Here is a 24,622-nt window from a genome sequence, read left to right on the forward strand (position 1 = left end):
GTCATGTCCAGTTCTTTGTGATCCCGTGGACTACAGCCTGCCAGGCTCCTCTGTCCTTGAGATTGCCCCAGCAAGAATACTGGAATGTGTTGCGATGGCCCCCTCCAGAGGGATCTTCCAGACCCAGGGATCGAACCCATGTCTCTTACATTTCCTGCATTGGCAGGCGGGTTCTTTACCACTAGTGCCACCTAGGAAGCCCTGCTTATGGCTTAAATTCTGGGTAGTTGGACAGGGCTCATTGGTTTTCCCTGGGATAAGAGACTGCCACCAATTTTGAGCTGGCTCTGGGTGTATGTTAATTTCCTGTACTTGCTCCAGATACTAAATCACCCTTTCCCACTTTGGCCTTCCTCTTTCTTTTCAACAAATATTTGCTGAAGATTCACTCAGCACGTGATGCAGTGTTAAGAACAGTGAGGAAAATGTGTTAACATCTTGTTGTCTGCACATCACACTCTGTTTTTTCAGTTTCTCATCTGTCAGGTGTCCTGAACTAGCCTCTTAATCCTATTCTGTTAACATAATTCTAATCAACAGTCAAAGGTGGCTCATGGCCATGTCTAATGGCTGATCAGTTGGCTAAAGACCGTTCAACCATGATAGCTGTGGCCCTCTGTCTAGTGTGTGGCGCTTGAAGTCCAAGCTGTTAGCGAAACAGTATGACACTTTCCAGTGCAGTCATTTTATGACTTTTTGGGAAAGGAACCTTTTCTCCAACACACTGGAGAAGCAGTATAATACGGGAATTTCCAGCCTAACTTCTAGAGCCAGATTGCCTGAGCTGAAATCTCACTTTTGAGACACACCTACCATCTGTGTAACACTGGGCAATTTGCTTAACCTCCTTGTATCTCTATTCATTTTGTAAAGTGTGAAAAAAAATAGAATTATTTTTAGAATTATTATGAAATTATTATTATGAAATTATTCATATTATTATTATGAAATTATTATTATGAAAATTAAATTAGTTAATCCACATAAAATGTTTAGAGCAGGACTTCACTATTATTTTATTTTGAGCCTCAACATAGAATGTAGAGACAAAATAAAGAGCTCAAAGTTAAGTTTGCAGTGCCTCCATCTTGCCTTTCCCAAGATTCCTCCACAGAGCCCTGTTTGAAAAAAGTTAACTGTTAAAGTTCTGGTGCATAGGTGTTACCAGGGGAATTGCTCAAACAGTAGGGTGTCTCTTCAGTGGTGTTCTAATTCTAGCAATACAGTTTTTCACTGAAAAGCCTATTCAAACTTTATACACTCTGGTGAATATAAAGATGAAAACATCGTCATGCTACTGGCGTTGCCCTGTGTGATCTAGTCTAGTCCAGTTGGAGAAAATACCAGTAGACCTGCATCACTGCCTCTTACAGAGGACTAGTGAGAAATTAATCCACCAGTTCAACAAACAGCTGCTGAGTACAGCTCCATTGAAGCTGACGGCAGGGCAACACTGAGAGACAGCGTAGGGGGAAGCACTGCTGAGGCTGGGTGTCCCTCCCTGCTCAGTTGCCTCCGACTCTTTGCAGCCCTATGCACTGTAGCCCGTCAGGCTCCTTTGTCCATGGGATTTCCCAGGCAAGAATACTGGAGCAGGTTGCTGTTTGCTACTCCAGGGGATCTTTCCGGCCCAGTAATTGAACCCGCGTCTCCTATGTCTCTTGTATTGGCAGGCAGGTTCTTTACCACTTTGCCACTCGAAGCTCGGAGCTGATGATAATATGTGTAGGGAAGGAGGGAAGGATCGAGAAGGGGTCATCAGGAAGGAATCCTGAAGCTCTCAAAGGCCTGGTGCAGATCTTGAATCATAAACAGGCATTCTAGGCAGAAGAATCAACTATTGTGAGCTTTTCTTCCAATTATCCCCACCATAAATGGAAGAATGACACAATAAACCAGCTTACTATTTCTTGTATATCATTGCATGAGATACCAGCCCATTAGCAGAATATTCTTTATCTACCTTTTAGTCCATTTATACTTTACTTGGACACATTTTATTCTTCTGAGCCCATAAATTCTTAAAATGTTTCCCCTAGTGTTTACCAGGAGGGGATTTTTTTTTTTTCCGTTTCATATTTATTCCTGGTCAGTAAACTGATGCTTCCAGGATATTCAGAGCTTGATCATTCTGATCATCATTCTGAATTAAAATAAATGACTAATAATCTGCTCTTCACACCAACTCTGAAGAGCGCCCCCAGGCTGCCAGCACAAGCGCAGAAGTCTTCCCAGGGTTCACACTTGGTAGCATCCACTGGGCCCAGCATAGCTCCTCTGTGCTGACCAGTAAGTATCATTACACACCATCTGTTTTGTCAGGCCCGATATCCCTTTTGCTTGAAATACTGCTTGGTTCCCACATTTGCTGTGTATAAAATTTCTTGTGTGCCCTTGTCAATTTTCTTATCTTTTTGTCTCATAGCACTGCCAGCGGAACACAACAGGCGAGCACTGTGAGAAATGTCTAGATGGTTATATTGGAGATGCCATCAGGGGGCCCCCCCGGTTCTGCCAGCCATGCCCCTGCCCCCTGCCTCATGTTGCCAAGTAAGTCTTAAAGGAAAATAGCCTTTTCTACTGCTTGTCCCCTTTGTTTTTCTTTTCTTTCTTTTCCCTATACAGAGTTCTAGGGGTTTTGTACAATCAAAATTGAGAATCTCCTGTTGTAATGAGATTGGAAAAGATACAGGAAAGTTTTCTAGCCCAAATCCACTTTCAGGAAAACTTAAACACTTGCAGTATAGGTGATGACTCTGCTCCCTGAATACTGGGGGTGGGTTGCAGGACACATCACAGACACAGTGAAGTTCCCCAAGCTTTATAAGCAAGGCTAGGCTCATTTTTTCTCTGCTGTCCCTTGACCGAGAGAAATTGCAAATAGTGATGCCAACAGACATTATAATTCAGTGTTTTCAGCAGTAGTAGTTTCTTCCAACTCACAGAGCAGACCTTTTCTACATGTGGCAAAGTGGATTTTCAGTTAGAAATAGAGCATAGATAAACAGAGTGCTTTAGACCAGTCAGCACATAGAAGATTTCTGAGAAGATGAATTTTCACTTCTGGCTGTGTTTCCTGAATGAGAAGTTAAAGACAATACGCATACATCTTAGTGGAAATAATGGAATTCTTTTCAGGCACATGTATGTATAAATCCAGTAGTCAAGTCAGGGCTAGCCATTTTATTGGCTTAAAAATGTAGAATGTAATGTAGAATTAAATGTAGAATTAAAATGATGTAATGGTATTTAGTTTTCCAACATTTTGCATACTCTGTATCAGGTGCTCTTCTGATTGTTTGGATGTAATATTTCCTTGATAGTTGTTGTAAAGATTAAATAATGCATATAAAGTAACTAGAAAAAGTCCTGAATGCCTTACATACACACACACTCTCTCTCTGTCTCTCTCTCACACATACACACACACACACACACACACACACACACACACACACACACACTCTCTCTCTCTCTCTCATTCTTGTTTTCCTTTTTATTATGGCTTAATACAGGATATTGAAGATAGTTTCCTGTGCTATATAATAGGATCTTGGTGTTTATCCACCCTATATATAATAGTTCGCATCAGCTAACCCCAGACTCCCAATCCGTCCCTCTCCCACCCCTCTCAGGCCACCTGACAACTGCCAGTCTGTTCCCTATGTCTGTGAATCAGTTTCTGTCCCATAGATAAGTTCATTTGTGTCATATGTTCCATTCCACATATAAGTAATGTCATCCCACACACTTTCTTAGAAAGAGAAAGGAGGTGACAGCCAAGCTTCCCCCTGTTTCCCCTTATTGAACACCAATGTCACCTAACGTTTCACCTCATCGCTTGTGATTTGTTCAGAGCCTCTGGTGAGTCTGGCAGGCAGTGAAGAAGTCAAAAGCTCTACAGTCCAACCTTTCTTTAGAAACCATTAAACTGCCTTAGCCCTTGCTTTGTAACTTTTCCTGTTCAGTGATATTGATAATGTGTACAGAATGGATGGTACTGAGAGTGGGAGTGGATAACTCAAACACTGTGTTCTGTTATTTTTATTCATTCAAGCATGTCCTGATTTATGAGCTCCCTTTGTTTCATCAAGATATATTATTTAATTGTTCATTAATATTCTGCTCTCAAGCCTGAGTCTTAACCATATCTGATGGTGTGTTCAATGTGCCATTCCCTTACCGTGGTATAGTTACTTTGTTTAATATATTTACCTCCAACTTTCTAATAACAAGTGTCACTCATTCTCCCACATGAACAAAGTTGTTATATAGCATCATCTGCTCAAAGCAGGTTTATAAGATTAGAGCTGCAGTTTCTTTAGAAACTAACAGATGAATTAGAAAGGTAATCCCAAATTCTTCATTGTGTTGTCTGACTTTTGTACTTTTTTGCACCATACATACGACAATTACTTATCTAAATTATGTGACATCAATGCTTTGAGATATGAGGCTTCTGGAACCTCATTGGCTGAGAAGTCTTATCTACGTAAAATCATTAAATATTAATCAGGCACTTATTTCGTGCCAATCATGTACTGGTTGTTGGTCACAGTTGTGAATAGAATGGTCAAAAACTCCTGCCTTCCTTAAAATAGATCAGATTACAACAGTATTTTGACGCTTCTAAAGCATATGACCTCTTTATCTATGAGACAGATTATCCAGTGTCTTAGTTCATCAAGAAGCTCTTTTGAAGATTGTTAATGCTTTTAAATAAAATAAGCAGAAACTTGCCAGTCGGGTAATGAGCTTCATGTCTTAAAAGAGAAAACAGAGGTACTTTCATAGGCACCAAGAAATACCATTTCCACCCATGTTCTTTCTCTGCTTGTGTGTGTAGATCTGAGTTCAAAAGAGCAATTGAGGGACTTAGGGAATGGATTGTGCAGTTGGGTACATATTCACAGATATTCATAGATATAAAAGCTGAAGTTTCTAGAGGACAGATTTGAGATGAAAAAACCTGTTGAAAATTAACACAAAAGCAAAAATATACAAGCTGTAAGTAAAGAACATATGTGAGAGTATGGAGGAATGGGGAAGGGTAGGAGAGATCTGCTTTCTCTGTAGTGGCAATAGTTCTATTTCCTGAATCCCTTCGGAGAGAAAACTGGCTCCAAAAAGCTTGGAGTAGTCTGCAATCCTAGAATAGGACAAATTGGCCTGGATCCTATAAAGTGCTAGTCTTTGATCTGGCCTTATTATTGACTGAGTTAACTAATCTCAAATACTAATCAAATATCATATAAAATCAGACTCCCCACTGCCTCTTCCAGCTTTTCTTAAAATTCATATTGCTGCTTTCTATAAAAATCATTCATATTGCTGCTTTCTATAAAAATCAAAGTGCCAGGACTTTTATTTGAGCTTTCAGAAAGGCACCATGTGTGGAATCTCAGTTCCGTTAGAAAGATTCACTAGTTGAGCCTACAGACCCAGGATTTGGATCCCCAGTTACAAGAGCCACATCTGAAAGCAAGCAAGTGATGCTTGAGGGAGTTTTGCAAACAAACAGTGCTGAGTCTGTTTTCCTTTAAGTTCCCTGAGGGTTTTTCAAAAGCATGACTCCCTTCCACTTGGAAAGGGCACCATGGTGGTTAGTGTGGCCTGAGAAAGGCGCAGTGATTTCATTTCCCTAGCTCCAAACAGACTTTAGCCTAAGCAAAATGTAAACAGTTAATGCTGATGAAAAACCAAAAAAGGAGCTCTCGATGGCCCTGCTGCCCCTGAGTCTCCCTCCACCAAGACCAGTGGTCACATAGCTGTTCCCAGGGTGCATTTACACAGAGCTCAGTTATTTATTTGGGGTTTGGCCAGACATCCTCCATGTCTACTAATAATTGCTCCAAGTAAGGGAAATGTCATCTGTTCATAACAGTAGGACGTTAGCTCAAAGAAGATAACTCCAGGCAGATATTTCATTCCTTCAGGCCATGGGTGGGCCACTGGGTGGAACATCTTCAAAGAAATATGCATGTTCTGGAGGCTTAACTGATGGTGTTTCTTTAAGGAGGCTGAGGAATAAGAACAAGAAAAATAAAGGATAAATGCCAAAGAAATGTAATTCATTGGAGTGTTTTTAACCAAACTGCTAGAGAAAATAAATTGTGTGTACTGCCTTTTACTGAGAAGCACATGTTGTTTTCTGATTGATTTTATAAATGTATTCACACAAAGCAAACATATCCATTTGCTTTCCTCCAAAGACCATTAGGTCTTTGCTGATACATGCAGAAATGTGAGAACAGCAGGTCACGCTCCATGGATTGTACACTACCTAAGCCAAAACTAATTTAAAAGTCTTTAAAATTTTGTATACCATCCTCATAGGGATAGATTCCTGTCAACGTAGAATTTTCAAAACGTATAGAGTAATACTCCATTTCCCTGCCTTGATAATTAAAATATTTATTCTGCTGAAACAATGTTTGTTTGTTTTCTGTTCTGTGTCCTACTTTTTATTATCAAAAAAAGAAGAATCAAGAGAGAGGGTTTCATGGACTAGAATCCTTTTACTGTGGGTCCTATTTTTCGCTTGAGTACTTGCTTTGTGACTTTGGTCAGTTGAGCCAGTCCCTGCACCCTTTATTCCCAACCCTTAAGGCACACATGAAAGAAATTAAAGTTCTGTGGAGATTATAAAGCATAGTTTAGAACTGGCTTATGACGTTGAAGAGTGAAAGAGAGCTAATGCAGGAAAAAAGAGGGAAACTTTCAACATCACAGAAAGTGATGGAAAAAAGAGAAAATTCTCATATGAATCTAAAATCACAGGTAAAATTTGCTTATTTTGTATCCAGCTTTGGAATATGTGGTTTAGACTTGCATTAAATACATACACACACACACACACACACACACACACACACACACACACACACACACAAATATATGTGATGTTCTACAAATTCCCACTGTTTCAAGTCAAAATAATGAAATGCCTCTATGGAAAAATAAATGAGGTAGACAGAAATGGTGTCACCAGTGGTGTGTCACTTTCTGTCTGAGCCTGATATTCTAAGCTTTCCTAAAAGGAGGGAGATTTAATTTAAATGAAGCAAGTAATCACACCCATTTGACCTTGAGGGGGACCAACGTAGAGATGATCTAATCAAAATTAAGACAGCCTCTTCAGTGATGTATGGAATTGACTTCTAATATTCTCTTTCAATTCTAGTTTTGCAGAGTCCTGCTATAGGAAAAACGGAGCTGTTCGGTGTATTTGTAAAGAAAACTATGCTGGACCTAATTGTGAAAGGTAGGTTCCTGAACACCCGTATGCTCTGTGATAGTAAAAGGAAACTTCCTGTTTCCTACATTCATCAGTTCTGCCATGCTCTCATTCAATAGGTCTTAAGAAGCAATGAGGGATAGCATTTCGGAACCCTTTAGGGGAACTTTCCCAAGCCCCATGCTGTAGATACAGCTATAAGAATGCTCCCTAGGGACTTCCCTGGTGGTCCAGTGGATAAGAATCTGCCTGCCGATGCAGGGGACCACGGGTTCAGTCCCTGGGTGGGGAAGATCCCACGTGCCACAGAGCAACTAAATCCGTGTGCCACAAGTACTGAAACCTGTGCTGTCTAGAGCCTGTGCTCCACAACAGAAGCCACTGCAAGGAGACGCCTGTGCACCACAGCTAGAGAGTAGCCCAGCAGCAACAAAGACTCCGTGGAGTCAAAAGTAAGTGAATTAGTTTAAAAAAAAAAAAAAGAATGCTCCATAGGTGTCCATAGCTACATCGCAGGATAAATGGGTAAGGAAAGAGGAAAATGAATGTCTGTATTTTGAAGAGATGGTTTTGGCAACGGTCCTTTCTCTCTCTCTCTCTCACTGAGAACTAGTAGTACAATAATTAATGTCCAAAAGAGAGGGAGAAAGAAAGACTTCTTCAGGCATTCCTTTATTAACTGGTCAGTTAACAGTGATACATTGAAAAAGGCACAAACCTATTATTTAACCTATTTTTTATACCATTTCCTCTCCTGAAAAGTAATTCCATGAGTTTGGATTTTCTGAATGCCTTTTTTGGTATTTATACCTAACACGTTTTTAAGTTGCTTTGGGCTTTGCTCAAACAGGAAAGGACTTGGCAAACTAGATTGCACGGCTTCCCACCAAATGATTTCTGGCAAGATATTTCCCATCCTCCCTCAGCTGCTCACAGGTTTCTAATTTAAAAGGGCTTTCACTAAAAGAGTCTCACAGAGAGGCCTTCTTATTTTTAACACAAATGCCATTAACGTCGGCCTCCCCATGTGTTTAGGCAGCAAAATGATGCGTGGTGTCCTCAGGACAGGGAAGGAAGGGCCAGAAAAGACGGGTCAGACGTCTAGTCCCATGTCCCCACGGCCGTGGGGTGCTCACTTCACACAGCACACTGCCTACTGCCCTGGTGGGGCTCACAGACTCAGCCTAGGGTTCAAAAGGTAAACCTTAATTACCGTTTCACATCCAAAGAAAACACCCTCCATGTCTCAAAGTGTAGCTCTGGAACTGTTTTGAAAAAGCCAGAGTGTCTATGGAACATAGAAAATCTCTATTTTGAGGAGATTGTTATTGTAATTGTTAAATATGCAAAATATGGATAATTCTTTTGCTAAAGAGTTGTGGGATTTTCCCCCTTTTTACTGTAAGGGAAGAGGATCATGAAAGCTAAGAGACCATGTGAAAGTCATCCTTTAGGGGGACCGCTAGAGATGATCAGACGACCTTCGGCTGATGACTGTTGGTGACACGCTTTTTCTGTATTTCTTTATGTGGGGGCCCAGGAACATGAACCATCTGATTTACTCATTATCTGGCTCCCCAGGGATGCGAGAGGTTGTTCATCAGCCAGGGATGGAGCTTCTCATCAGTGTCTGAGGTTAAACTCAGTTTCGTCTGATAAGGATTGAGCAATATTCCTGGCTAATGGGTGCTGGATGGCTCCTGAGAGGGGAATTAATAGTCTTAGAGTCTTGCTGACTGAACACACATTCCCCCAGAAGTGAAGTAATCTGGTCCCCAAGGGCTCAGTTCTACAGAATCACACAGGGGTGTGGATAGGGTTCTGTCGGCGACAGTGGGGGGCCTGGCACAAGACAGCATGTACCCTCAGACGTGGAGCTGTGGGTGATAAATCCCCTGGCACACATTGGAGGCTCCTGGAACCTGGCATTAATCAGCAAGGCTCAGTGAGATCTGCTGCTTAGCTGGACCTGGATTGATAGGATGGAGGGGAGAGCACCAGTTTGGGAGGTGGAAGTAAAGCGCTGAGATGTAGCGTCAGCCTGGCTGAGTCCATCTCTCGGCTTTGGATTCCTTTGCGATCCCTTTGTGATTCTCCTGGGTAAGTTATTTGATCTCTATGTGGCAATTTCCACGTCCCTAGAAAGGAAAAAAATGAAAAATACCCACCTCATAAGACTGGTGTGAGGAATACTGTGAAGTTCTTCGTATGGCACCTGGGACTTAATAAATGCTCAATAATAATTACTGGTGACAGTGTGAGTCATTGTGCCTATTGTCCTGTTTCCACCACTGGCATAATGCGTGCTTGGGACCAGTTGGCTTGTTTCCCTAAATCTCAGTTTCCTTAACTAGAAATGGTGCCTTTACTATGATTGTCTCTTACGTCCTCCCTCAGCCTCATAACTACCCCTAGAGGTTCTCATATTTTATCATTTTGCAGGTGAACCAGGATTTGGAAAGTTTGGGCTAAACATTTGTATTCTTCTCCCATTCTGCTTTTCCCAAATGTCTTCCTAAGAGTGTCCTATTTTAAACGATGATGATTAATGAGCTAGATGAACTTCTGATATGGAGGAGAAAAATGGTTAATCTGTTGACTAGATTCTCTTTGACAGGAGGCTACATCTACAGGGGTGCTGGAAGTAAGCGTCTCTTCCAAGACCTTTCATCTGCTTTAGGGGAGGATCACTTAGAGCAAATTTCTTCATATTTCCTGTCCATCCTTCTTCACACCCTGCTGTTTTAAAGAGAATGTACTGAGGTCTTTTACATTAAAAATTGACCTGATAATCCAGGGAACTCTTCCTCAAAATAGAAATGACCACGAAAACAGATTGTGGTGGAGTGGAGGTAAGATACGGTCTCTTGTCCTCAATGAAGTCAAAGCTAGGGGAGGAGACAAACCTCAAAAGCATTGATTGCCAGACAGAAAAAAGGAAACGCCGAAGAGAAGGCTAGCAGAGGCTCTTCACAACTGTAGTGGAAGGAGAGATTTCCTTCCCATAGGGGCTGGGTCATCTCACAGGAGGTGGCCTCAGCTGCTTGTGATTTCTTTGACTCTGGAACTGATGGGAGGGGGGTCTCTGTTTTGAGTTTAATCATCAGATTGTTAAGTTTTTCCAGTTAAACTTCATCTAATATGTTTTCAGTTAATTTGTAAACTCAAATCCGCCCACAAGATCTTTTCAAAATATGTAGCTGGTTTGTATGGCTATCTCATTCGTCCAAACAAGAATGCACTGGGTGTTTCTGCACTTAGAGATCTTTTAATCAAAGGTTTTCAAGTCTGACTTTGTGTATGTATCTCCTGGAAACCTTTGGATTCCCGGGCCCTGCCTAAACCCCTCCATGCCCCACTGAAAAGAGACCTCTCAGGTGAGGCTGGGGACCCATATTTTGACTCCCCGTTGGGTTCTCACAGCAATCGTCTCACTGGCTTGTGAACTACTGCTCTGTTTCAACCTTTGATACCACACCCACAAACTATAAAATAGTGCTTCCCAAACTGGGACCCAAGAGCCACAGGTGTCCTCAGAAATATTTGTGGAGGTTCATGGGTTCTCAGCGAGTTTTTTCTTAATTTTGTGTTTTATTTCAGTGATAATCCCGAAGGGAAAAAAGTTCACTGAAACATGTTCTATACATTCTGTAGTACCATGTTATAATAGAGGAGGATCTATCTGCCTCAGAGCTAATGGCTGATGGTGTGTCAGTGAGACATTACAGACAGCTGGAGGTCCAAAGACATGACACTGAGGCAAACTGAGTCATCATACAGCAGAAGATAATAAGAAGAGGTGCCAAGAATACCAGAAGAAGTATACAAAAAAATCTTAATGACTCAGATAACCATGATGGAGTGATCAGTCACCTAGAGCCAGACATCCTGGAATGCAAAGTCAAATGGGCTTTACGAAACATCACTACGAACAAAGCTAGTGGAAGTAATGGAATTCCAGTTGAGCTATTTCAAGTCCTAAAAGAAGATGCTTTTAAAGTGCTGCACTCAGTATGCCAGCAAATTTGGAAAACTTAGCAGTGGCCACAGGACTGGAAAAGATCAGTTTTCATTCCAGTCCCAAAAGAAAGGCAATGCCAAAGAAAGCTCAAACTACCGCACAATTGCACTCATCTCACACACTAGCAAAGTAATGCTTAAAATTCTGCAAACCAGGCCTCAACAGTATGTGAACCATGAACTTCCTCATGTTCAAGCTGGATTTAGAAAAGGCAGAGGAACCAGAAATCAAATTGCCAACATCCATTGGATCATAGAAAAAGCAAAAGAGTTCCAGAAAACATCTACTTCTTTATTGACTATGCCAAAACCTTTGACTGTGTGGATCACAACAAATTGTGGACAATTCTTCAAGAGGTGGGAATACCAGACCACCTTACCTGCCTCCTGAGAAATCTGTATGCAGGTCAAGAAGCAACAGTTAGAACTGGACATAGGACAGTAGACTGGTTCCAAATCAGGAAAGGAATACGTCAAGGCTATATATATTGTCACCATGTTTATTTAACTTATATGCAGACTACATCATGCAAAATGCCAGGCTGGATGAAGTACAAGCTGGAATCAGATTGCTGGGAGAAATATCAATAACCTCAGATACACAGATGACATGACCCTGATGGCAGAAAGCGAAGAACTAAAGAGTGTCTTGATGAAAGAAGAGGAGAGTGAAAAAGTTGGCTTAAAACTCAACATTCAGAAAACTAAGATCATGGCATCCAGTCCCATCACTTCATGGCAAATAGATGGGGAAACAATGAAAACAGTGAGACTTTATTTTGGGGGGCTCCAAAACCACTGCAGATGGTGACAGCTGCCATTTAATTAAAAGACGCTTGCTCCTTGGAAGAAAAGGTATGACCAGCCTGCTGCTGCTGCTAAGTCACTTCAGTCGTGTCCAACTCTTTGCGACCCCATAGATGGCAGCCCACCAGGCTCCCCCGTCCCTGGGATTCTCCAGGCAAGAACACTGGAGTGGGTTGCCATTTCCTTCTCCAATGCATGAAAGTGAAAAGTGAAAGTGAAGTCGCTCAGTCGTGTCCGACTCTCAGCGACTTCATGGACTGCAGCCTACCAGGCTCCTCCGTCCATGGGATTTTCCAGGCGAGAGTACTGGAGTGGGGTGCTAGACAGTGTATTAAAAAGCAGAGACATTACTTTGCCAACAGAGTTCCATATAGTCAAAACTATGGTTTTTCCAGTAGTCATGTATGGATGTGAGAGTTGGACCATAAAGAAGGCTGAGCGTCAAAGAATTGATGCTTTTGAACTGTGGTGTTGGAGAAGACCCTTGAGAGTCCCTTGGACTGCAAGGAGATCAAACCAGTCAATCCTAAAGGAAATCAGTCCTGAATATTCATTGGAAGGACTGATGCTGAAGCTGAAACTCAAATACTTTGGCCACCTGATGCGAAGAACTGACTCATTGGAAAAGACCCTGATGCTGGGAAAGATTGAAGGTGGGAGGAGAAGGGGACGATAGAGGATGAGATAGTTGGATGGCATCACCAACTCGATGGACATGAGTTTGAGCAATCTTCAGGAGTTGGTGATGGACAGGGAAGCCTGGAAAACTGCAGTCCATGGGGTCACAAAGAGTTGGACATGACTGGGCAACTGAGCTGAACTGAACTGAGTCCTTACACAGCACAGGGCAGGTCATGCATGCTGCAGTCAAACAGTCCTCTACCAGCTCACATTGTAAATGGTCATTCAGTTGCAACAACATCATCTGTTGCCTGAATTATGCTGTTAATTTGAATTTGATTCATTTTATAGTTTTGTTGTGTTTTATTTGGAAAATGTATTCTGGTTTTTCAAGATATATAAGAGTCATAGACATAAAGAGCTACACTTAGTTTTCTTTTTGAAGTATTTAAGGATGATTTAAGCGAACACTGGAAGAGATAGTCTGTATAAATGTTTTCCTTTTCACAAGGATGCATACAACATACATGTTTGAGCAACACTGGTCTAAAATAGGAAAGACATGAGCCTCTTTAGTACTGTGCAAAATAGCTCAAACATGCTGGTCTTCCCAGTAAGGTCTGAGTTATTTAGCCTACTCTGGGCCCTGCCTATCTCTTCCCAAAGCCCTTTCTCACCTGATAATTTAAACTCCCCACACTGGACCTGCTGCTCTTAACACCAGCTGTAGAGCCTGCCACATATTGTTGCATTTAGATGATGATCATGGTGATAATGGTAAAAATAATCAGGAATATTAACTAGTGCTTATTGTATGCCAGGTACTGTTGTCAGCACTTTCTTTGCAGGCAATGATGCATTTAAACCTCAAAGAAAAATCCTATGAGATACCATTTTCATCCTTATTTACAGAAAAAGAAAGTGAGACACAGAGAGGTTAAGCCATTTGTTCAAAGTCAAACAATTTTTAAAAATCTCTTTGAACTGTGAGCTTCTCAACAGTAGTATCTTATTTATGTCTCTCTCCATTCTTCCCCCATTACAGTATCTAGAATATTGTAGGCACTGAGTTACATTTGTTTCAGTAATGTAAACTTTAAAAATTTTTTTTACTAAAAATCCCAGAACTTTTATTATTCCTTTAAAAAGACTCCACGCAGTGACAAGAGTCAGATATTTCTTGCACCATTTGACACCCTACTTCTCACCCCATGCCTGGAAAATCAAAGACCCAGAATTGAATAGAGGTTGCAGATGTAAGTTATCTTCTGATGCAAATAATTATAAAATGAACAATCATATGGACAGGAGTTTTGAATCTCATTCTCCTTCAGAGTGACCTTCCCTCTGCTCCTAAGTAGTACATTTTATTTAAAGATGGAGGGGCCTGAGACTCAGATCCTTGAGGAGATTTAATCTAAGGTCACACAATTGACCCTCATTGTTCAATGAAGAGTTTTCAGTTACTCAAAATATATGATATCCATGCTCTAAGTAGTCCATATTGTCTCTTGTGGCAGCTTTAACAGTGTACCTTCATCCATTCAGCTCTTTGGGGGATTGAGAGACATGCTGAAACCATATGAGGATTTATTAGGTGGCTCTTATTGCTTAAGGATCAGGAAAGAAGAATGGAGCAAATTAAAGTAAATTTAAGGGAATCTGAAAATCCTAACAGGAAAGGCTGAACATAATATCATCAGAGACCATGATGATGAAAGTGACAATGATTTTGATAATGACCTTGAAGTTAGAAAAAAAGTAATAACGAGGAAGCTAACATTTATTGAGGATTATATTATGATTCAGGCTTCCGAGATGGCACAGTGGTAAAGAGTCTGCCTGCCAGGGCAGGAGACTCAGGTTCGATCCGTGGGTTGGGAAGATCCCCTAAGGTAGGAAATGTATTCTTGCTGGGAATATCCCATGGACAGAGGAGCCTGGAGGGCTACAACCCATGGGCTCACAAAGAGTCAGACGCGCCTGAACGTGCACCATATTATGATTTGGTGATTTAGTCTGATTCTTTATGCAGGCATCATGTTTTTCAAACTTAAGCTGTCAGACCTGTTATCTGTACAAAATTCTTCTCATAAGCCCTACTCTTGCCTGCTCCATTTCTGGATTCTTGCCCTGTGACCTGAAATGGGTTACTTATACTTCCCTAGCTTTAGTTCCCTGGAGAAGGCAATGGCATCCCAATCCAGTACTCTTGCCTGGAAAATCCCATGGATTGAGGAGTCTGGTAGGCTGCAGTCCATGGGGTCGCTAAGAGTTGGACACGACTGAGCGACTTCACTTTCACTTTTCACTTTCATGAATTGGAGAAGGAAGTGGCAACCCACTCCAGTGTTCTTACCTGGAGAGTCCCAGGGACGGGGGAGCCTGGTAGGCTGCTGTCTATGGGGTTGCACAGAGTCGGACACGACTGAAGCGACTTAGCAGCAGCAGCAGCTTTAGTTCCCAGTCTTTCGTAGAGAAGTGGAGAGCATTTATCTGGCACCTACTGTGTAACAGATACTTTTTTTCTTTGTTTAATTTAACCCAAATGACTATAGAGCCATGTCCTCCTCAGAAAAGCTTTTGTGCCACCTGGGCTGGGAATTTTGGTACCTTTGATAAAGGCATTCAGTGAGGGCTAGAATGTAGTCCTGGGAAGAGAAGCAAAGGAGAAAGAGCAGAGGACAGGGAAAACACTACAAAAACTCCCCAAATAATAATTTTTCATCAAAAAAAATTTTTTGACCAAAATGTTTTTTTCAAAAAGCATATTTTTTTCCCTCATTTTGCCAAATGATATGATCACTGACTGAAATGACAAAGTTCATATGTCACTGTTTTTTCATTTGCATTGTATATTTATCAGCTCTATTTTCTCTGAGTGAATAAAGTCATTAGTATAACTAGAAATGAAATTACAGGAGCAAATAAAAGTGCACCAGTCCTGGGTACCTGGACTCCAGTGCTGACTCTGAATCCAATTCCTGGTCCTTCTGTATCCTTTGTAATTTACTCTTAGAGGGCAGGAATTAGGCATATTAACAGATAGCATTTAATTACTCACCTGTTACATCATTAATGGGTTAATTAGTTGACTCATTAATGCCATACTTGTGGACTGGAAAGAGTATAAACTTGGGAGTCCCACTCGATGCTTGAGCCGTGTAGTGGTGAACCAGTCATCCAGCTTCTTCATCGTCTGGTTTTCTCATCTATGAACTTGGAGTCAGAGGGGGCTTAGTACAAAACCTTTGCGTTCTCAGGCTAGAACATCTGTAGGGTTGAAGTTGGGACTGTGACTTTAGAGTTGCCTGTGAGACTGCCACCAAAAGATGTTCTTGAAATTCAAAGTAACTCAAAGTAGGTCTCTACTGTGGTTGAGATTCTGACTTAGAGAAGAGAGAGTTTGGTTTTTCTCTTGTAGAAAACCAGGAGACCGCCTATGGAGATCAAAAACAGTGGAATCAAACAGAGAAAAGAAAGTAACTGGCATCTGGCTTCTGTGAGCTTGGACAAGTCCGTTCACTCCTGGACCTCAGGCTCCCAGTTGCACACTGAGGTGGCAGATCCGCATCCCATTTTAGTGAGCCTAAGAATCCTAATATTCTGTTTGGTGGACTGCAGCCCAGGATAGTAATTCAATCCAGCCGTGAGTTCCACAGAGGAATGATGTATGCTGACTTGGGGACCAGAGGGCCTGTAAACTAGAGGTACAGAGACATGAGTATGAATAACAAAATGTATCAAACGTTTCCCCTTTGTGGGTTGTGTGGCACTTAACATTCATTCTTATCTTCTTCATGGTCCTCGGTATCTAGAGTTTGTATAATTATGCCTAATTCCTTTCCTGTTCTTTCAGTGCATAGGCTGTGTGTTTTTCCTCTTCCTGTCTCTCCATGCCTTACACAAAATAGACATGAATTGTCCTTCTGTTGGTGGAATTCACTCATTCATGTAAAGCAGCAGCAGTGTGATCCAGGGTGGAGTGAAGAAAAGAACATCAGGGTCAGAGGGTCTGGGTCATATGCTGTCACTTCCTGGCTGTGCGAGACTGGGAAATCAAACTAGCCTCTAAACCTCAGAATGCCAGGCCTGGGTGCCCTCCCTCCTGGGTGTCTGTGGTAACTAAATAAACTTACTTAGTTGAAGCCATGAGATGCAATGCAAGCGACTGAACATACACCATCATTACGATTACATCAAAAAACTGAGACAGGAATAAAGCCTGGGAAAACATACGCAAAATGGTGAACAGTGATTTTGTTAAGGTCTTGGGATTACAGGTGTGATTTTTTTTTAACTTCTCTGTTTTTCAAATGTTCTGAATCATAATTCTTTTGCTTTAAATGGAGGCCTTTAAAAATGTGGTGTCTTATTATTACTGGCTGGGTCTTATTGGTTTCCTTGGAAAGTCTTGCTTTCCACTCCCAAGGCCAAGGTTCCACCCGAGGCCCTCCCCACCCAACCCTGGTCTCCTATTCCAGCCCACAGTCCATCCTGAACTCTGCTGCCAACACTGGCTTAACTCACTATTACTTTTATCACACATGAAAACCTTCACTGGCTCTCTTCCTTTTTCTCTCTCTTCAAAACTAACTCCTGTGCCGAACCTTCAGTCCCATGATGGTGCAACTGCACGTTCTTTCCAGCCACTCCCAAAGCTGCTTCAGCCCACCTTAGCCAGTCTTCAACACCAATTTAGGGTCCACAGCAAAACAGGGACAACAGCCAGCCAGAAAATGTGTATGTTGGCTCAAACCGTATTCTTACAAAGTTTGAAGCAACCTTTAAAAACTGAGATTTCACATACAAATCCAAATTTCAACATTTCCTTTAAAAACAGTAAGATTTACAGGACAGATCATTCCCTCACAGGTATCCTGTGGAAACAGCTGATAGGAGCTGAGAAGCACCTGCCCCCTCAGATGAGGCCTATGGTCCCATCACGCTCAGCAGGGCTTCTGCTGGCCTACAGGTTACCTTTTGGAAACAGTAAAGAAAGGCATTTTTCCTCTGGGCAGAGACAGCCCCACCCAGAGTGCGCAACTTGGCAAAGCCAGCAAAGGCTGGAAAGATATCAGTCTCTGTTCTCCAACTGGGCTGGATTCTCTTCATTAAGGGCCAGCTGGCATGACCATAGGCATCAGCTCTGCCCCCACAACAAATGCAGCTAGGTATCTGGCCTCTGTAGGCTTATTATACATCTAAAACCTACAGAGTAATGGCCATCTGGCTCCAACTCCACTTATCTGTGGGACTCCCTCAGCTCTGCCCTCTGCTTCATCTCCACACTGTCTTCTTTCAGTCCCAGGGTGGCTGCCAGAGCCGGTCGTGCTGCCTGCCTCTTTATTCACCTGCGGATGGAGAGAATGCCTTCACAAAGCCCTCAAACAAGAGCCCGAGCTCCACTCCAACTGAATCACTCCTGTGCCAAACCATTTTGACTGGGACAGTGCCAGGCACTGATTGGCTCAGGTTTAGTTTATCAGAACAATCACTCTGGCAAGGTGGAATATATACCAGTGATTCTCAGTAAAGGTATTATTAGAATTTTGTCCAGAACAATTCTTAGCTGTGCCCTAGTGGCAAATCCCATGGCCACTTTTAGCATATCGAGTACCAGCATCCTGCGGCAGCAGTGCATCCCAGTCACTGGGGTGTGCCCACAAACGCCCGCAAACTGGTTATAGCCAGACACTCCTGCGCCTGAAGGTCTTGCTGAACTGAACAGGCTGGAACACAATGGAGAGGGGGGATTAATTCTGGGAGAACAGTCCAGAAATTCATTATACTTTCTTCTAGGTAGGAAAGAAGACAAAAAGGAAGAAAACTATGGATGCTCAAGTTTTAACGTGTGATTCCCCTTCAGATGTGCTCCTGGTTACTATGGAAACCCCTTGCTGATCGGAAGCACTTGTAAGAAATGTGACTGCAGTGGGAATTCAGATCCTAACCTGATCTTTGAAGATTGTGATGAGGTCACTGGCCAGTGTAGGAATTGCTTACGCAACACCACTGGATTCAAGTGTGAACGGTGCGCGCCTGGGTACTATGGAGATGCGAGGAGAGCCAAGAACTGTGCAGGTACAGTGCTGTGCACACTGCTGCAGCCACCCGACGGGCGCACGCGTGACAGGAGCAGGCTCTCTGTCAGTGCCAGGTTCAGGTGGATTTCTCTTGGGGACATACTGCAGTTACCCCCTTGACACTTTCCCAGGGTAATATGGAATCTCAGGGTACGCATCCCATATTCATAGGGGTAGATATTTTTGTCACGACTAGTGTAACTGAGCTCATGGGTAGAATGAACCATGAGACACTTAACACCAGTGACCTTTTGTCTTACCATCTTCATGTCCTTCCAGTTTTGACCAAAGAAGTAAATCAGACTTCTGCAGATAACCTCTCATTGACCAGAGGACTGAATGAAAACTTGCGTGGTTCACATCAGTTTTCTTACTCTGCAAACTATGTCTTTCTTTTTAGTTATATTTGGTAAAAGTTAGCATTTCAGTGAAATAGATTAGCAAATCCAGGAGTAGTTTCATCCCCCTATTTCTTCAAATTATCAGAGAAAATATTTCAGGGATAGTATCTTCCTGGATAGACTTCAGTTAGACTGAAAAGTACCAATTTTATTTGGGATTTCTCCCAAATTACCTCATAGAGTGAAGCTCTTCAGAAGTAAAGTTAAATTGCCTTCCTGCAGGATTAAAGGAAGGCTGAGACTGAGTATTCCTCCTTTTATGTGCCTTTGAGATGAAGAAAACTGAGGAAGAGGTATTGTGCTCTTGTGGCTTGCTTCAATTGGAGATACTCTCACTGAAACAGGTTTCCACTTAAAGAGATTTTTAAGAAGTGAAGAGTTTGAAATTGAGAAGAAAACAAATATGATCTGCAGAAGTCACAGAAAAGTAACCATGCCTCCAGGAAAGCTGTATGCACAGAAGCATAACCCTGAGAATAACAGAGGGAGGAGAGGAGCACTGTGTCCAGTCAGACTAGAAAGAAGTGGGCCTCAGAAAGAGGGTTGGCAAAGCCAAAGACTTAAACATTGGCATCCTGATTCTCAAAATATTGACTAAACTTAAGTTTAAATGGCATGGATGCAGATCACTCTTAGAAAAAAAGCTAATGTTGGAAGCAATAATGCATGACCTTGCTGAATTGTTTCATAAATCTGAATTTTGTGGAACATTTTAACAGCCAAAATGTAATAAATGTATGTTATCCTTGAAGCCAATTTTTTATGATTATTCTGTAAAGACAGTTAAGAGGTGGGAGGAAATTCACAATTCTATTCCAGCTTACTGCTAGCCTACATAACTGAAGAAATCCTTTATAAATATTAAAAATTAATCTCCACCCCAAAAAGCATTCTTGAAAATTATCAATAGATTAATAATGGGCTCTCAAGTCTTCTAAATTCATGTAAATATGGTCCTAATTCTTTTCACAACATTGTTCCCAGCTGTCCCATTGGTAGCTATCATTGGGAGGTTTGGAGTCAGTCTTGTCAAGGGTCAAGCCCTGTAGGAGCCAAGAATCGCTCTTGGGTCCCCTCACTTGCTTCTAGTGGGCGGCTACTCCCTCACACCTGGCAGTAATCAAACCTAGACTTGGACTAAACTAGAGAATCTGACTGCGATAAAAGGATGACTTGGATTCCAGCTGAATGATGGACTCTGTGATCATTTTGTACCTTGTGAAACTGACCCAGATCTTTTTAAACTGAAGCAGTTGCAGAGTCATGTCAGAATCTCAAAAAGTTGGGGAAGGAACCCTAGAACATTGAGATTTATCTACTTTTGGCCCAGGATCACCTTTGAAAGTCTCACCAAGCTGGGGCTTAATTGGGTAAGAGAAGTAATCCCTAAATCATGTATTCCTCATGATCTTAAGAAAGAATATAAATTAATCCCCACTGAAGAATTATATACTGATAGCAAGTGTTTCTGCAAACCACAAAACATTGTGATACTTTAGGCATTAAGAAAATGAATCCCTAATCTCTTGTTTTTGTTTCCCACAGCATGCAATTGTGGGGGAGGCCCATGTGACAGCATAACCGGAGAGTGCTTGGAAGAAGGTTTTGAGTCCCCTACAGGCACGGACTGCCCAACCATAAGTAAAAATAACAGTACATGATTGACTAACCCCACTTTCTCTAATATGCTGCAGGTGTAGGATTAAGAAGATCTATGCAATCCCACCCTCGCTAGAAACTGAGTCCCACCGTTGGCTTTAACCCTGTCTGTGCCTCAACCAAATGGACCCTAAGCAAAAGACATTCAGTCCACTTGATTCCAATTGGCAAATAGCAGGTTGCATTTAAACAGCTCTATTTTAGAAAAATTATTTTTGTCAAGTCTTTAAGTTCAACATCTTACTTCGTAGGTAAAGTTGGAAATACAGTTGCCAATGACTGAGTTCATTTTAGGTCCTTTTCCTATATTATCTCTTCAGGTCCTCAGATAATGTAATCCATAGACAATGCTTTACAATATTTGGTAAACTCATATATCCAGATATTTAAGTGCTTTTCCCCAGATCACTCCAAATCTGAAGTGGCACCAGTAATATAATATTCAGTCCTTATGAAAAGGAGCTGCCTTCTCTCTTTCCTGTCTCGCCTGTCATTCAAATCATGAAAGTGAAAGTGAATGTTGCTCAGTCGTGTCCAACTCTTTGGGATCCCATGGATTATACTGTCCATAGAATTCTCCAGACCAGAATACTGGAGTGGGTAGTCTTTCCCTTCTCCAGGGGATCTTCCCAGCCCAGGGATTGAACCCAGGTCTCCCACATTGCAGGTGGATTCTTTACCAGCTGAGTCACAAGGGAAGCCAAAAATACTGGAGAGGGTAGTCTATCCCTTCTCCAGTGGATCTTCCTGACCCAGGAATCGAACTGGGGTCTCCTGCGTTGCAGGCAGATTCTTTACCAACTGAGCTATCAGGGAAGCCCACCTCAAATCATGAGTAGTTCTAATGGTCCAAGTACCTGCTGAAACATTTCAAAACAAATGCCCAGAGCCAGTCTTAATGACTTCTCAAGCGTCCTTTAAGCCAATAGCCTAGAAAAGTCCATGATTTATTTTTAGAAGGCTTTAAGGAAAGTTTTGCCTTAGAAAGCCTTCTATCAAGAAAGTAACTAATATTTGGCTTTAAGTAGAGTGTTTTAAAGACTACTTTAATATTAGATATCCCTTCCCCCAAACAAAAACATCTTGGCCCCTCAGTCCCTCTGGGCACAAGAGATTAATATCACGATGAATCCCATATTAGAAGGTGAGATAGGATGGAAGGCGCACAGGCTGGGCAAAGTTTGCATACTGACAGCATAGGTGATCCTCTATGCACAGTCACTTTAAGGACATCAAGGTGGCTACTTGGCCTCTCTGTGTCTCCTCCACCAGCCTGATGTACTGGCTGGGGAGTCATTCCTTAGAGAGAGCATATGAGGAAGACTGCATTAAACTTCAAGTAACAAATTAACATATTAACAACCATTAACCCTTTAGTCTCCATTTATCAGTTCTCTAGATGAGAGTACATCTGGTGGAAAGAGGTTGGAAACAGAAAAATTTCAAAGGGTGTCCTTAGTGAGTGTATCCCAGGAGGGCATTGGATTGTGGGGGTGATGACAGTGGTCAGAGGAACTCGCACGTGAAATGCAGGAAGCAGTGAGAAACCGCCACCCTCCTCACCACATGTGCAGGGCCGTCAGCTGTCAGAGAATAATATTAGCAAACAGTGAGGTCCTGCCGACCTGTTCAGACAAGAAGTCAGGCCATGGGGAGGCACCGGGCCATCCGTGCAGTGAGGAGAAAGCACTGGAACCTGAACAGTCAGTAAGGAAAGCTGCTGGGAGAGGAGAAATGGCAGGCGAGTTCCATCTTCACTGGCCGGCACCAAGCAGAAACCCACAGCCTGACGTGGAGGGCATCCTCCCAGACAGCTTTCCCCTAACCAGAGAGAAGTGGGGAGAAGGTTCTTTTCAGCCACCTGCCGTCTCTCAGATGCCTTGCCCTTTGTGCTTCCTTTCCTCCTCAGCTCAGCCATTAGCGTTCATGGTAACCTGCTTTTCAGTTGCATGTTCGTTGTTTATGTTTTAAGCAGGGATAGTGCCCAATGTACACTTTGGTCATTTGAGGCTCTCTTAGTATAAGGACTAGTCCAGAATAGCTCCTCAGGAAACAAAAATGCGAATAGTATTAACCAAGGAAGGGTATATAATGACCAACTTAGAGCAGCATGCTTCCCAGCTGACCTTTGATTTTGGGGAAATTGTACCACCAGGCTGCGATAAATGCATCTGGGATCTGACGGATGACCTTCGGTTAGCAGCGCTCTCAATTGAAGAAAGCAAATCCAGCCTGCTGAGTGTGTCATCTGGTGCCGCAGCTCATAGGCACGTGAACGAAATCAACTCCACCATCTACCTCCTCAAAGTATGCAAGAATGGTGTACTTTCTGTGTATTTTCACTCTGGTTTCACAGGGTCACTCCAAGTACCTCCTACCCTTTTGTTATCTGAGTCCAGTAATTATATTACAGATTGCTAGACCTGGGAAATTATGAAAAGTTGATTAGAGTCATGCACTCCATCCTAAACCAGGAGCTGTCATCTATGAAAAAGGCTAATGGAAAATGAAATGACTAAAAAACTAGTATCTATGTACAAAGCTATTGATAGAGGAGAAACACTTATTTTCTTAAGCTGTACATTGGTTACTTAAGTCAACATAGCAAACATACTATTACCTTAGCTTCAGTTTGCTATGTTTTCATGGGTTTCTCTGAAAACTCATACACTCGTGTTCTCTCTCTTTCCTTTCTTTCCTCCCTCTTTCTTTTGCCCTTACCATTCCATCTCACTGACACACATTTTTTCTCATTTTTCCATACTCACACACACACTCAAATACACAAGCATGCTCATATGCTCTGTTTCTCTTCCTTGATCTAGTGGTTAAATCTGATAAGCAAGTTAACGGCAGACAGTAGTCAAAAACTGTAACAGTGCTTATACATCTAAGCTTTAAGAGGTGTTTTTTCCCTCTCTAAATTATAGGCTTCTATCACAACCAACAGATACTTTTTAAAACAATGATAATCAGCTGAAAGGTTAATAGAACTAATTCCAGCATACTTTTTTATTTTGTTAGTCAAATTAACGTAGTGGTTAAGAGCATAAATTTTGACACCAGAATGCTTAGATTCAAATCCCAGCTCTGACACTTACTAGCTTTGTGACCTTAAGTAAATTATTTAACCTCTTTAGTTTTCATTCCCCTCATCTAAAATTGAGGATAATTATTACACCTATCTCATGGGTTGTTGAGAGAATTCAGTGACTTGTTATATAGAGAGCAGTCAGAATAGTATCTAACATAGAAAGTGCTCAATTCTCTGCTTTTAGGAGGTACAGATAATATCCACAGCAACTGCCCAAATTGGCAAAGTGTAAAACAAAACAAAAATCACAAAGTTGTAAAGCTGGATGAAGTCTTAGTAAGCACTTTATTCCCAGTTTAGGAATTGTTTTTTGTCCAAACTCATCTATTTGGACACATGAAGGCAATAACTCTCAGAGGAGTCACCCAGACTCAGTCCTCCTGATACTGCTTGAATCCTCTTTTCCCAAAAGGACAGCTTCAAGGTAGAAATAGTTATTATATCAGATATAATAATATTGTAGCTGATAGGAAGTCAGTGCCCAGATTGAAGGACTTACTCAAAGCAATTGAAGGAAAGCTACACCTGGTGCAAACTCCTCAAAAATGGAAATGAAAAGGGAAAATTGTCTGAAATAAAAATAATTGTTCTCCTTACACTAGAAAGAGGAAACTGAATTTCTAGAACTCCATTTTCATTGATCAAGGTGGGTTATCATTTCCTCGAAGACCTGCCAGAATTGAAATTTTAAAACTCA

At 41.8% G+C, this 24,622-nt stretch overlaps 1 protein-coding gene across 3 annotated transcripts in view; it reads left to right on the forward strand.

The window, feature by feature from the left end:
• Positions 1–24,622, forward strand: part of LAMA4 (laminin subunit alpha 4) — a 142,281-nt gene that overhangs the window by 44,034 nt on the left and 73,625 nt on the right. For 2 of the 3 annotated variants that reach the window (XM_055535140.1, XM_055535139.1), the window contains exons 4-8: positions 2,426–2,550; positions 7,184–7,264; positions 18,555–18,769; positions 20,718–20,813; positions 22,987–23,138. In XM_055535140.1, coding sequence (XP_055391115.1) covers positions 2,426–2,550; positions 7,184–7,264; positions 18,555–18,769; positions 20,718–20,813; positions 22,987–23,138 — 669 coding nt within the window. The remainder of the gene's footprint in view (positions 1–2,425; positions 2,551–7,183; positions 7,265–18,554; positions 18,770–20,717; positions 20,814–22,986; positions 23,139–24,622) is intronic. The other variant, XM_055535141.1, reaches the window with a different exon arrangement.

The sequence above is a fragment of the Bubalus kerabau genome, chromosome 9, assembly GCF_029407905.1.
Source record: "Bubalus kerabau isolate K-KA32 ecotype Philippines breed swamp buffalo chromosome 9, PCC_UOA_SB_1v2, whole genome shotgun sequence".
In the NCBI taxonomy this organism is placed as follows: Eukaryota; Metazoa; Chordata; class Mammalia; order Artiodactyla; family Bovidae; genus Bubalus; species Bubalus kerabau.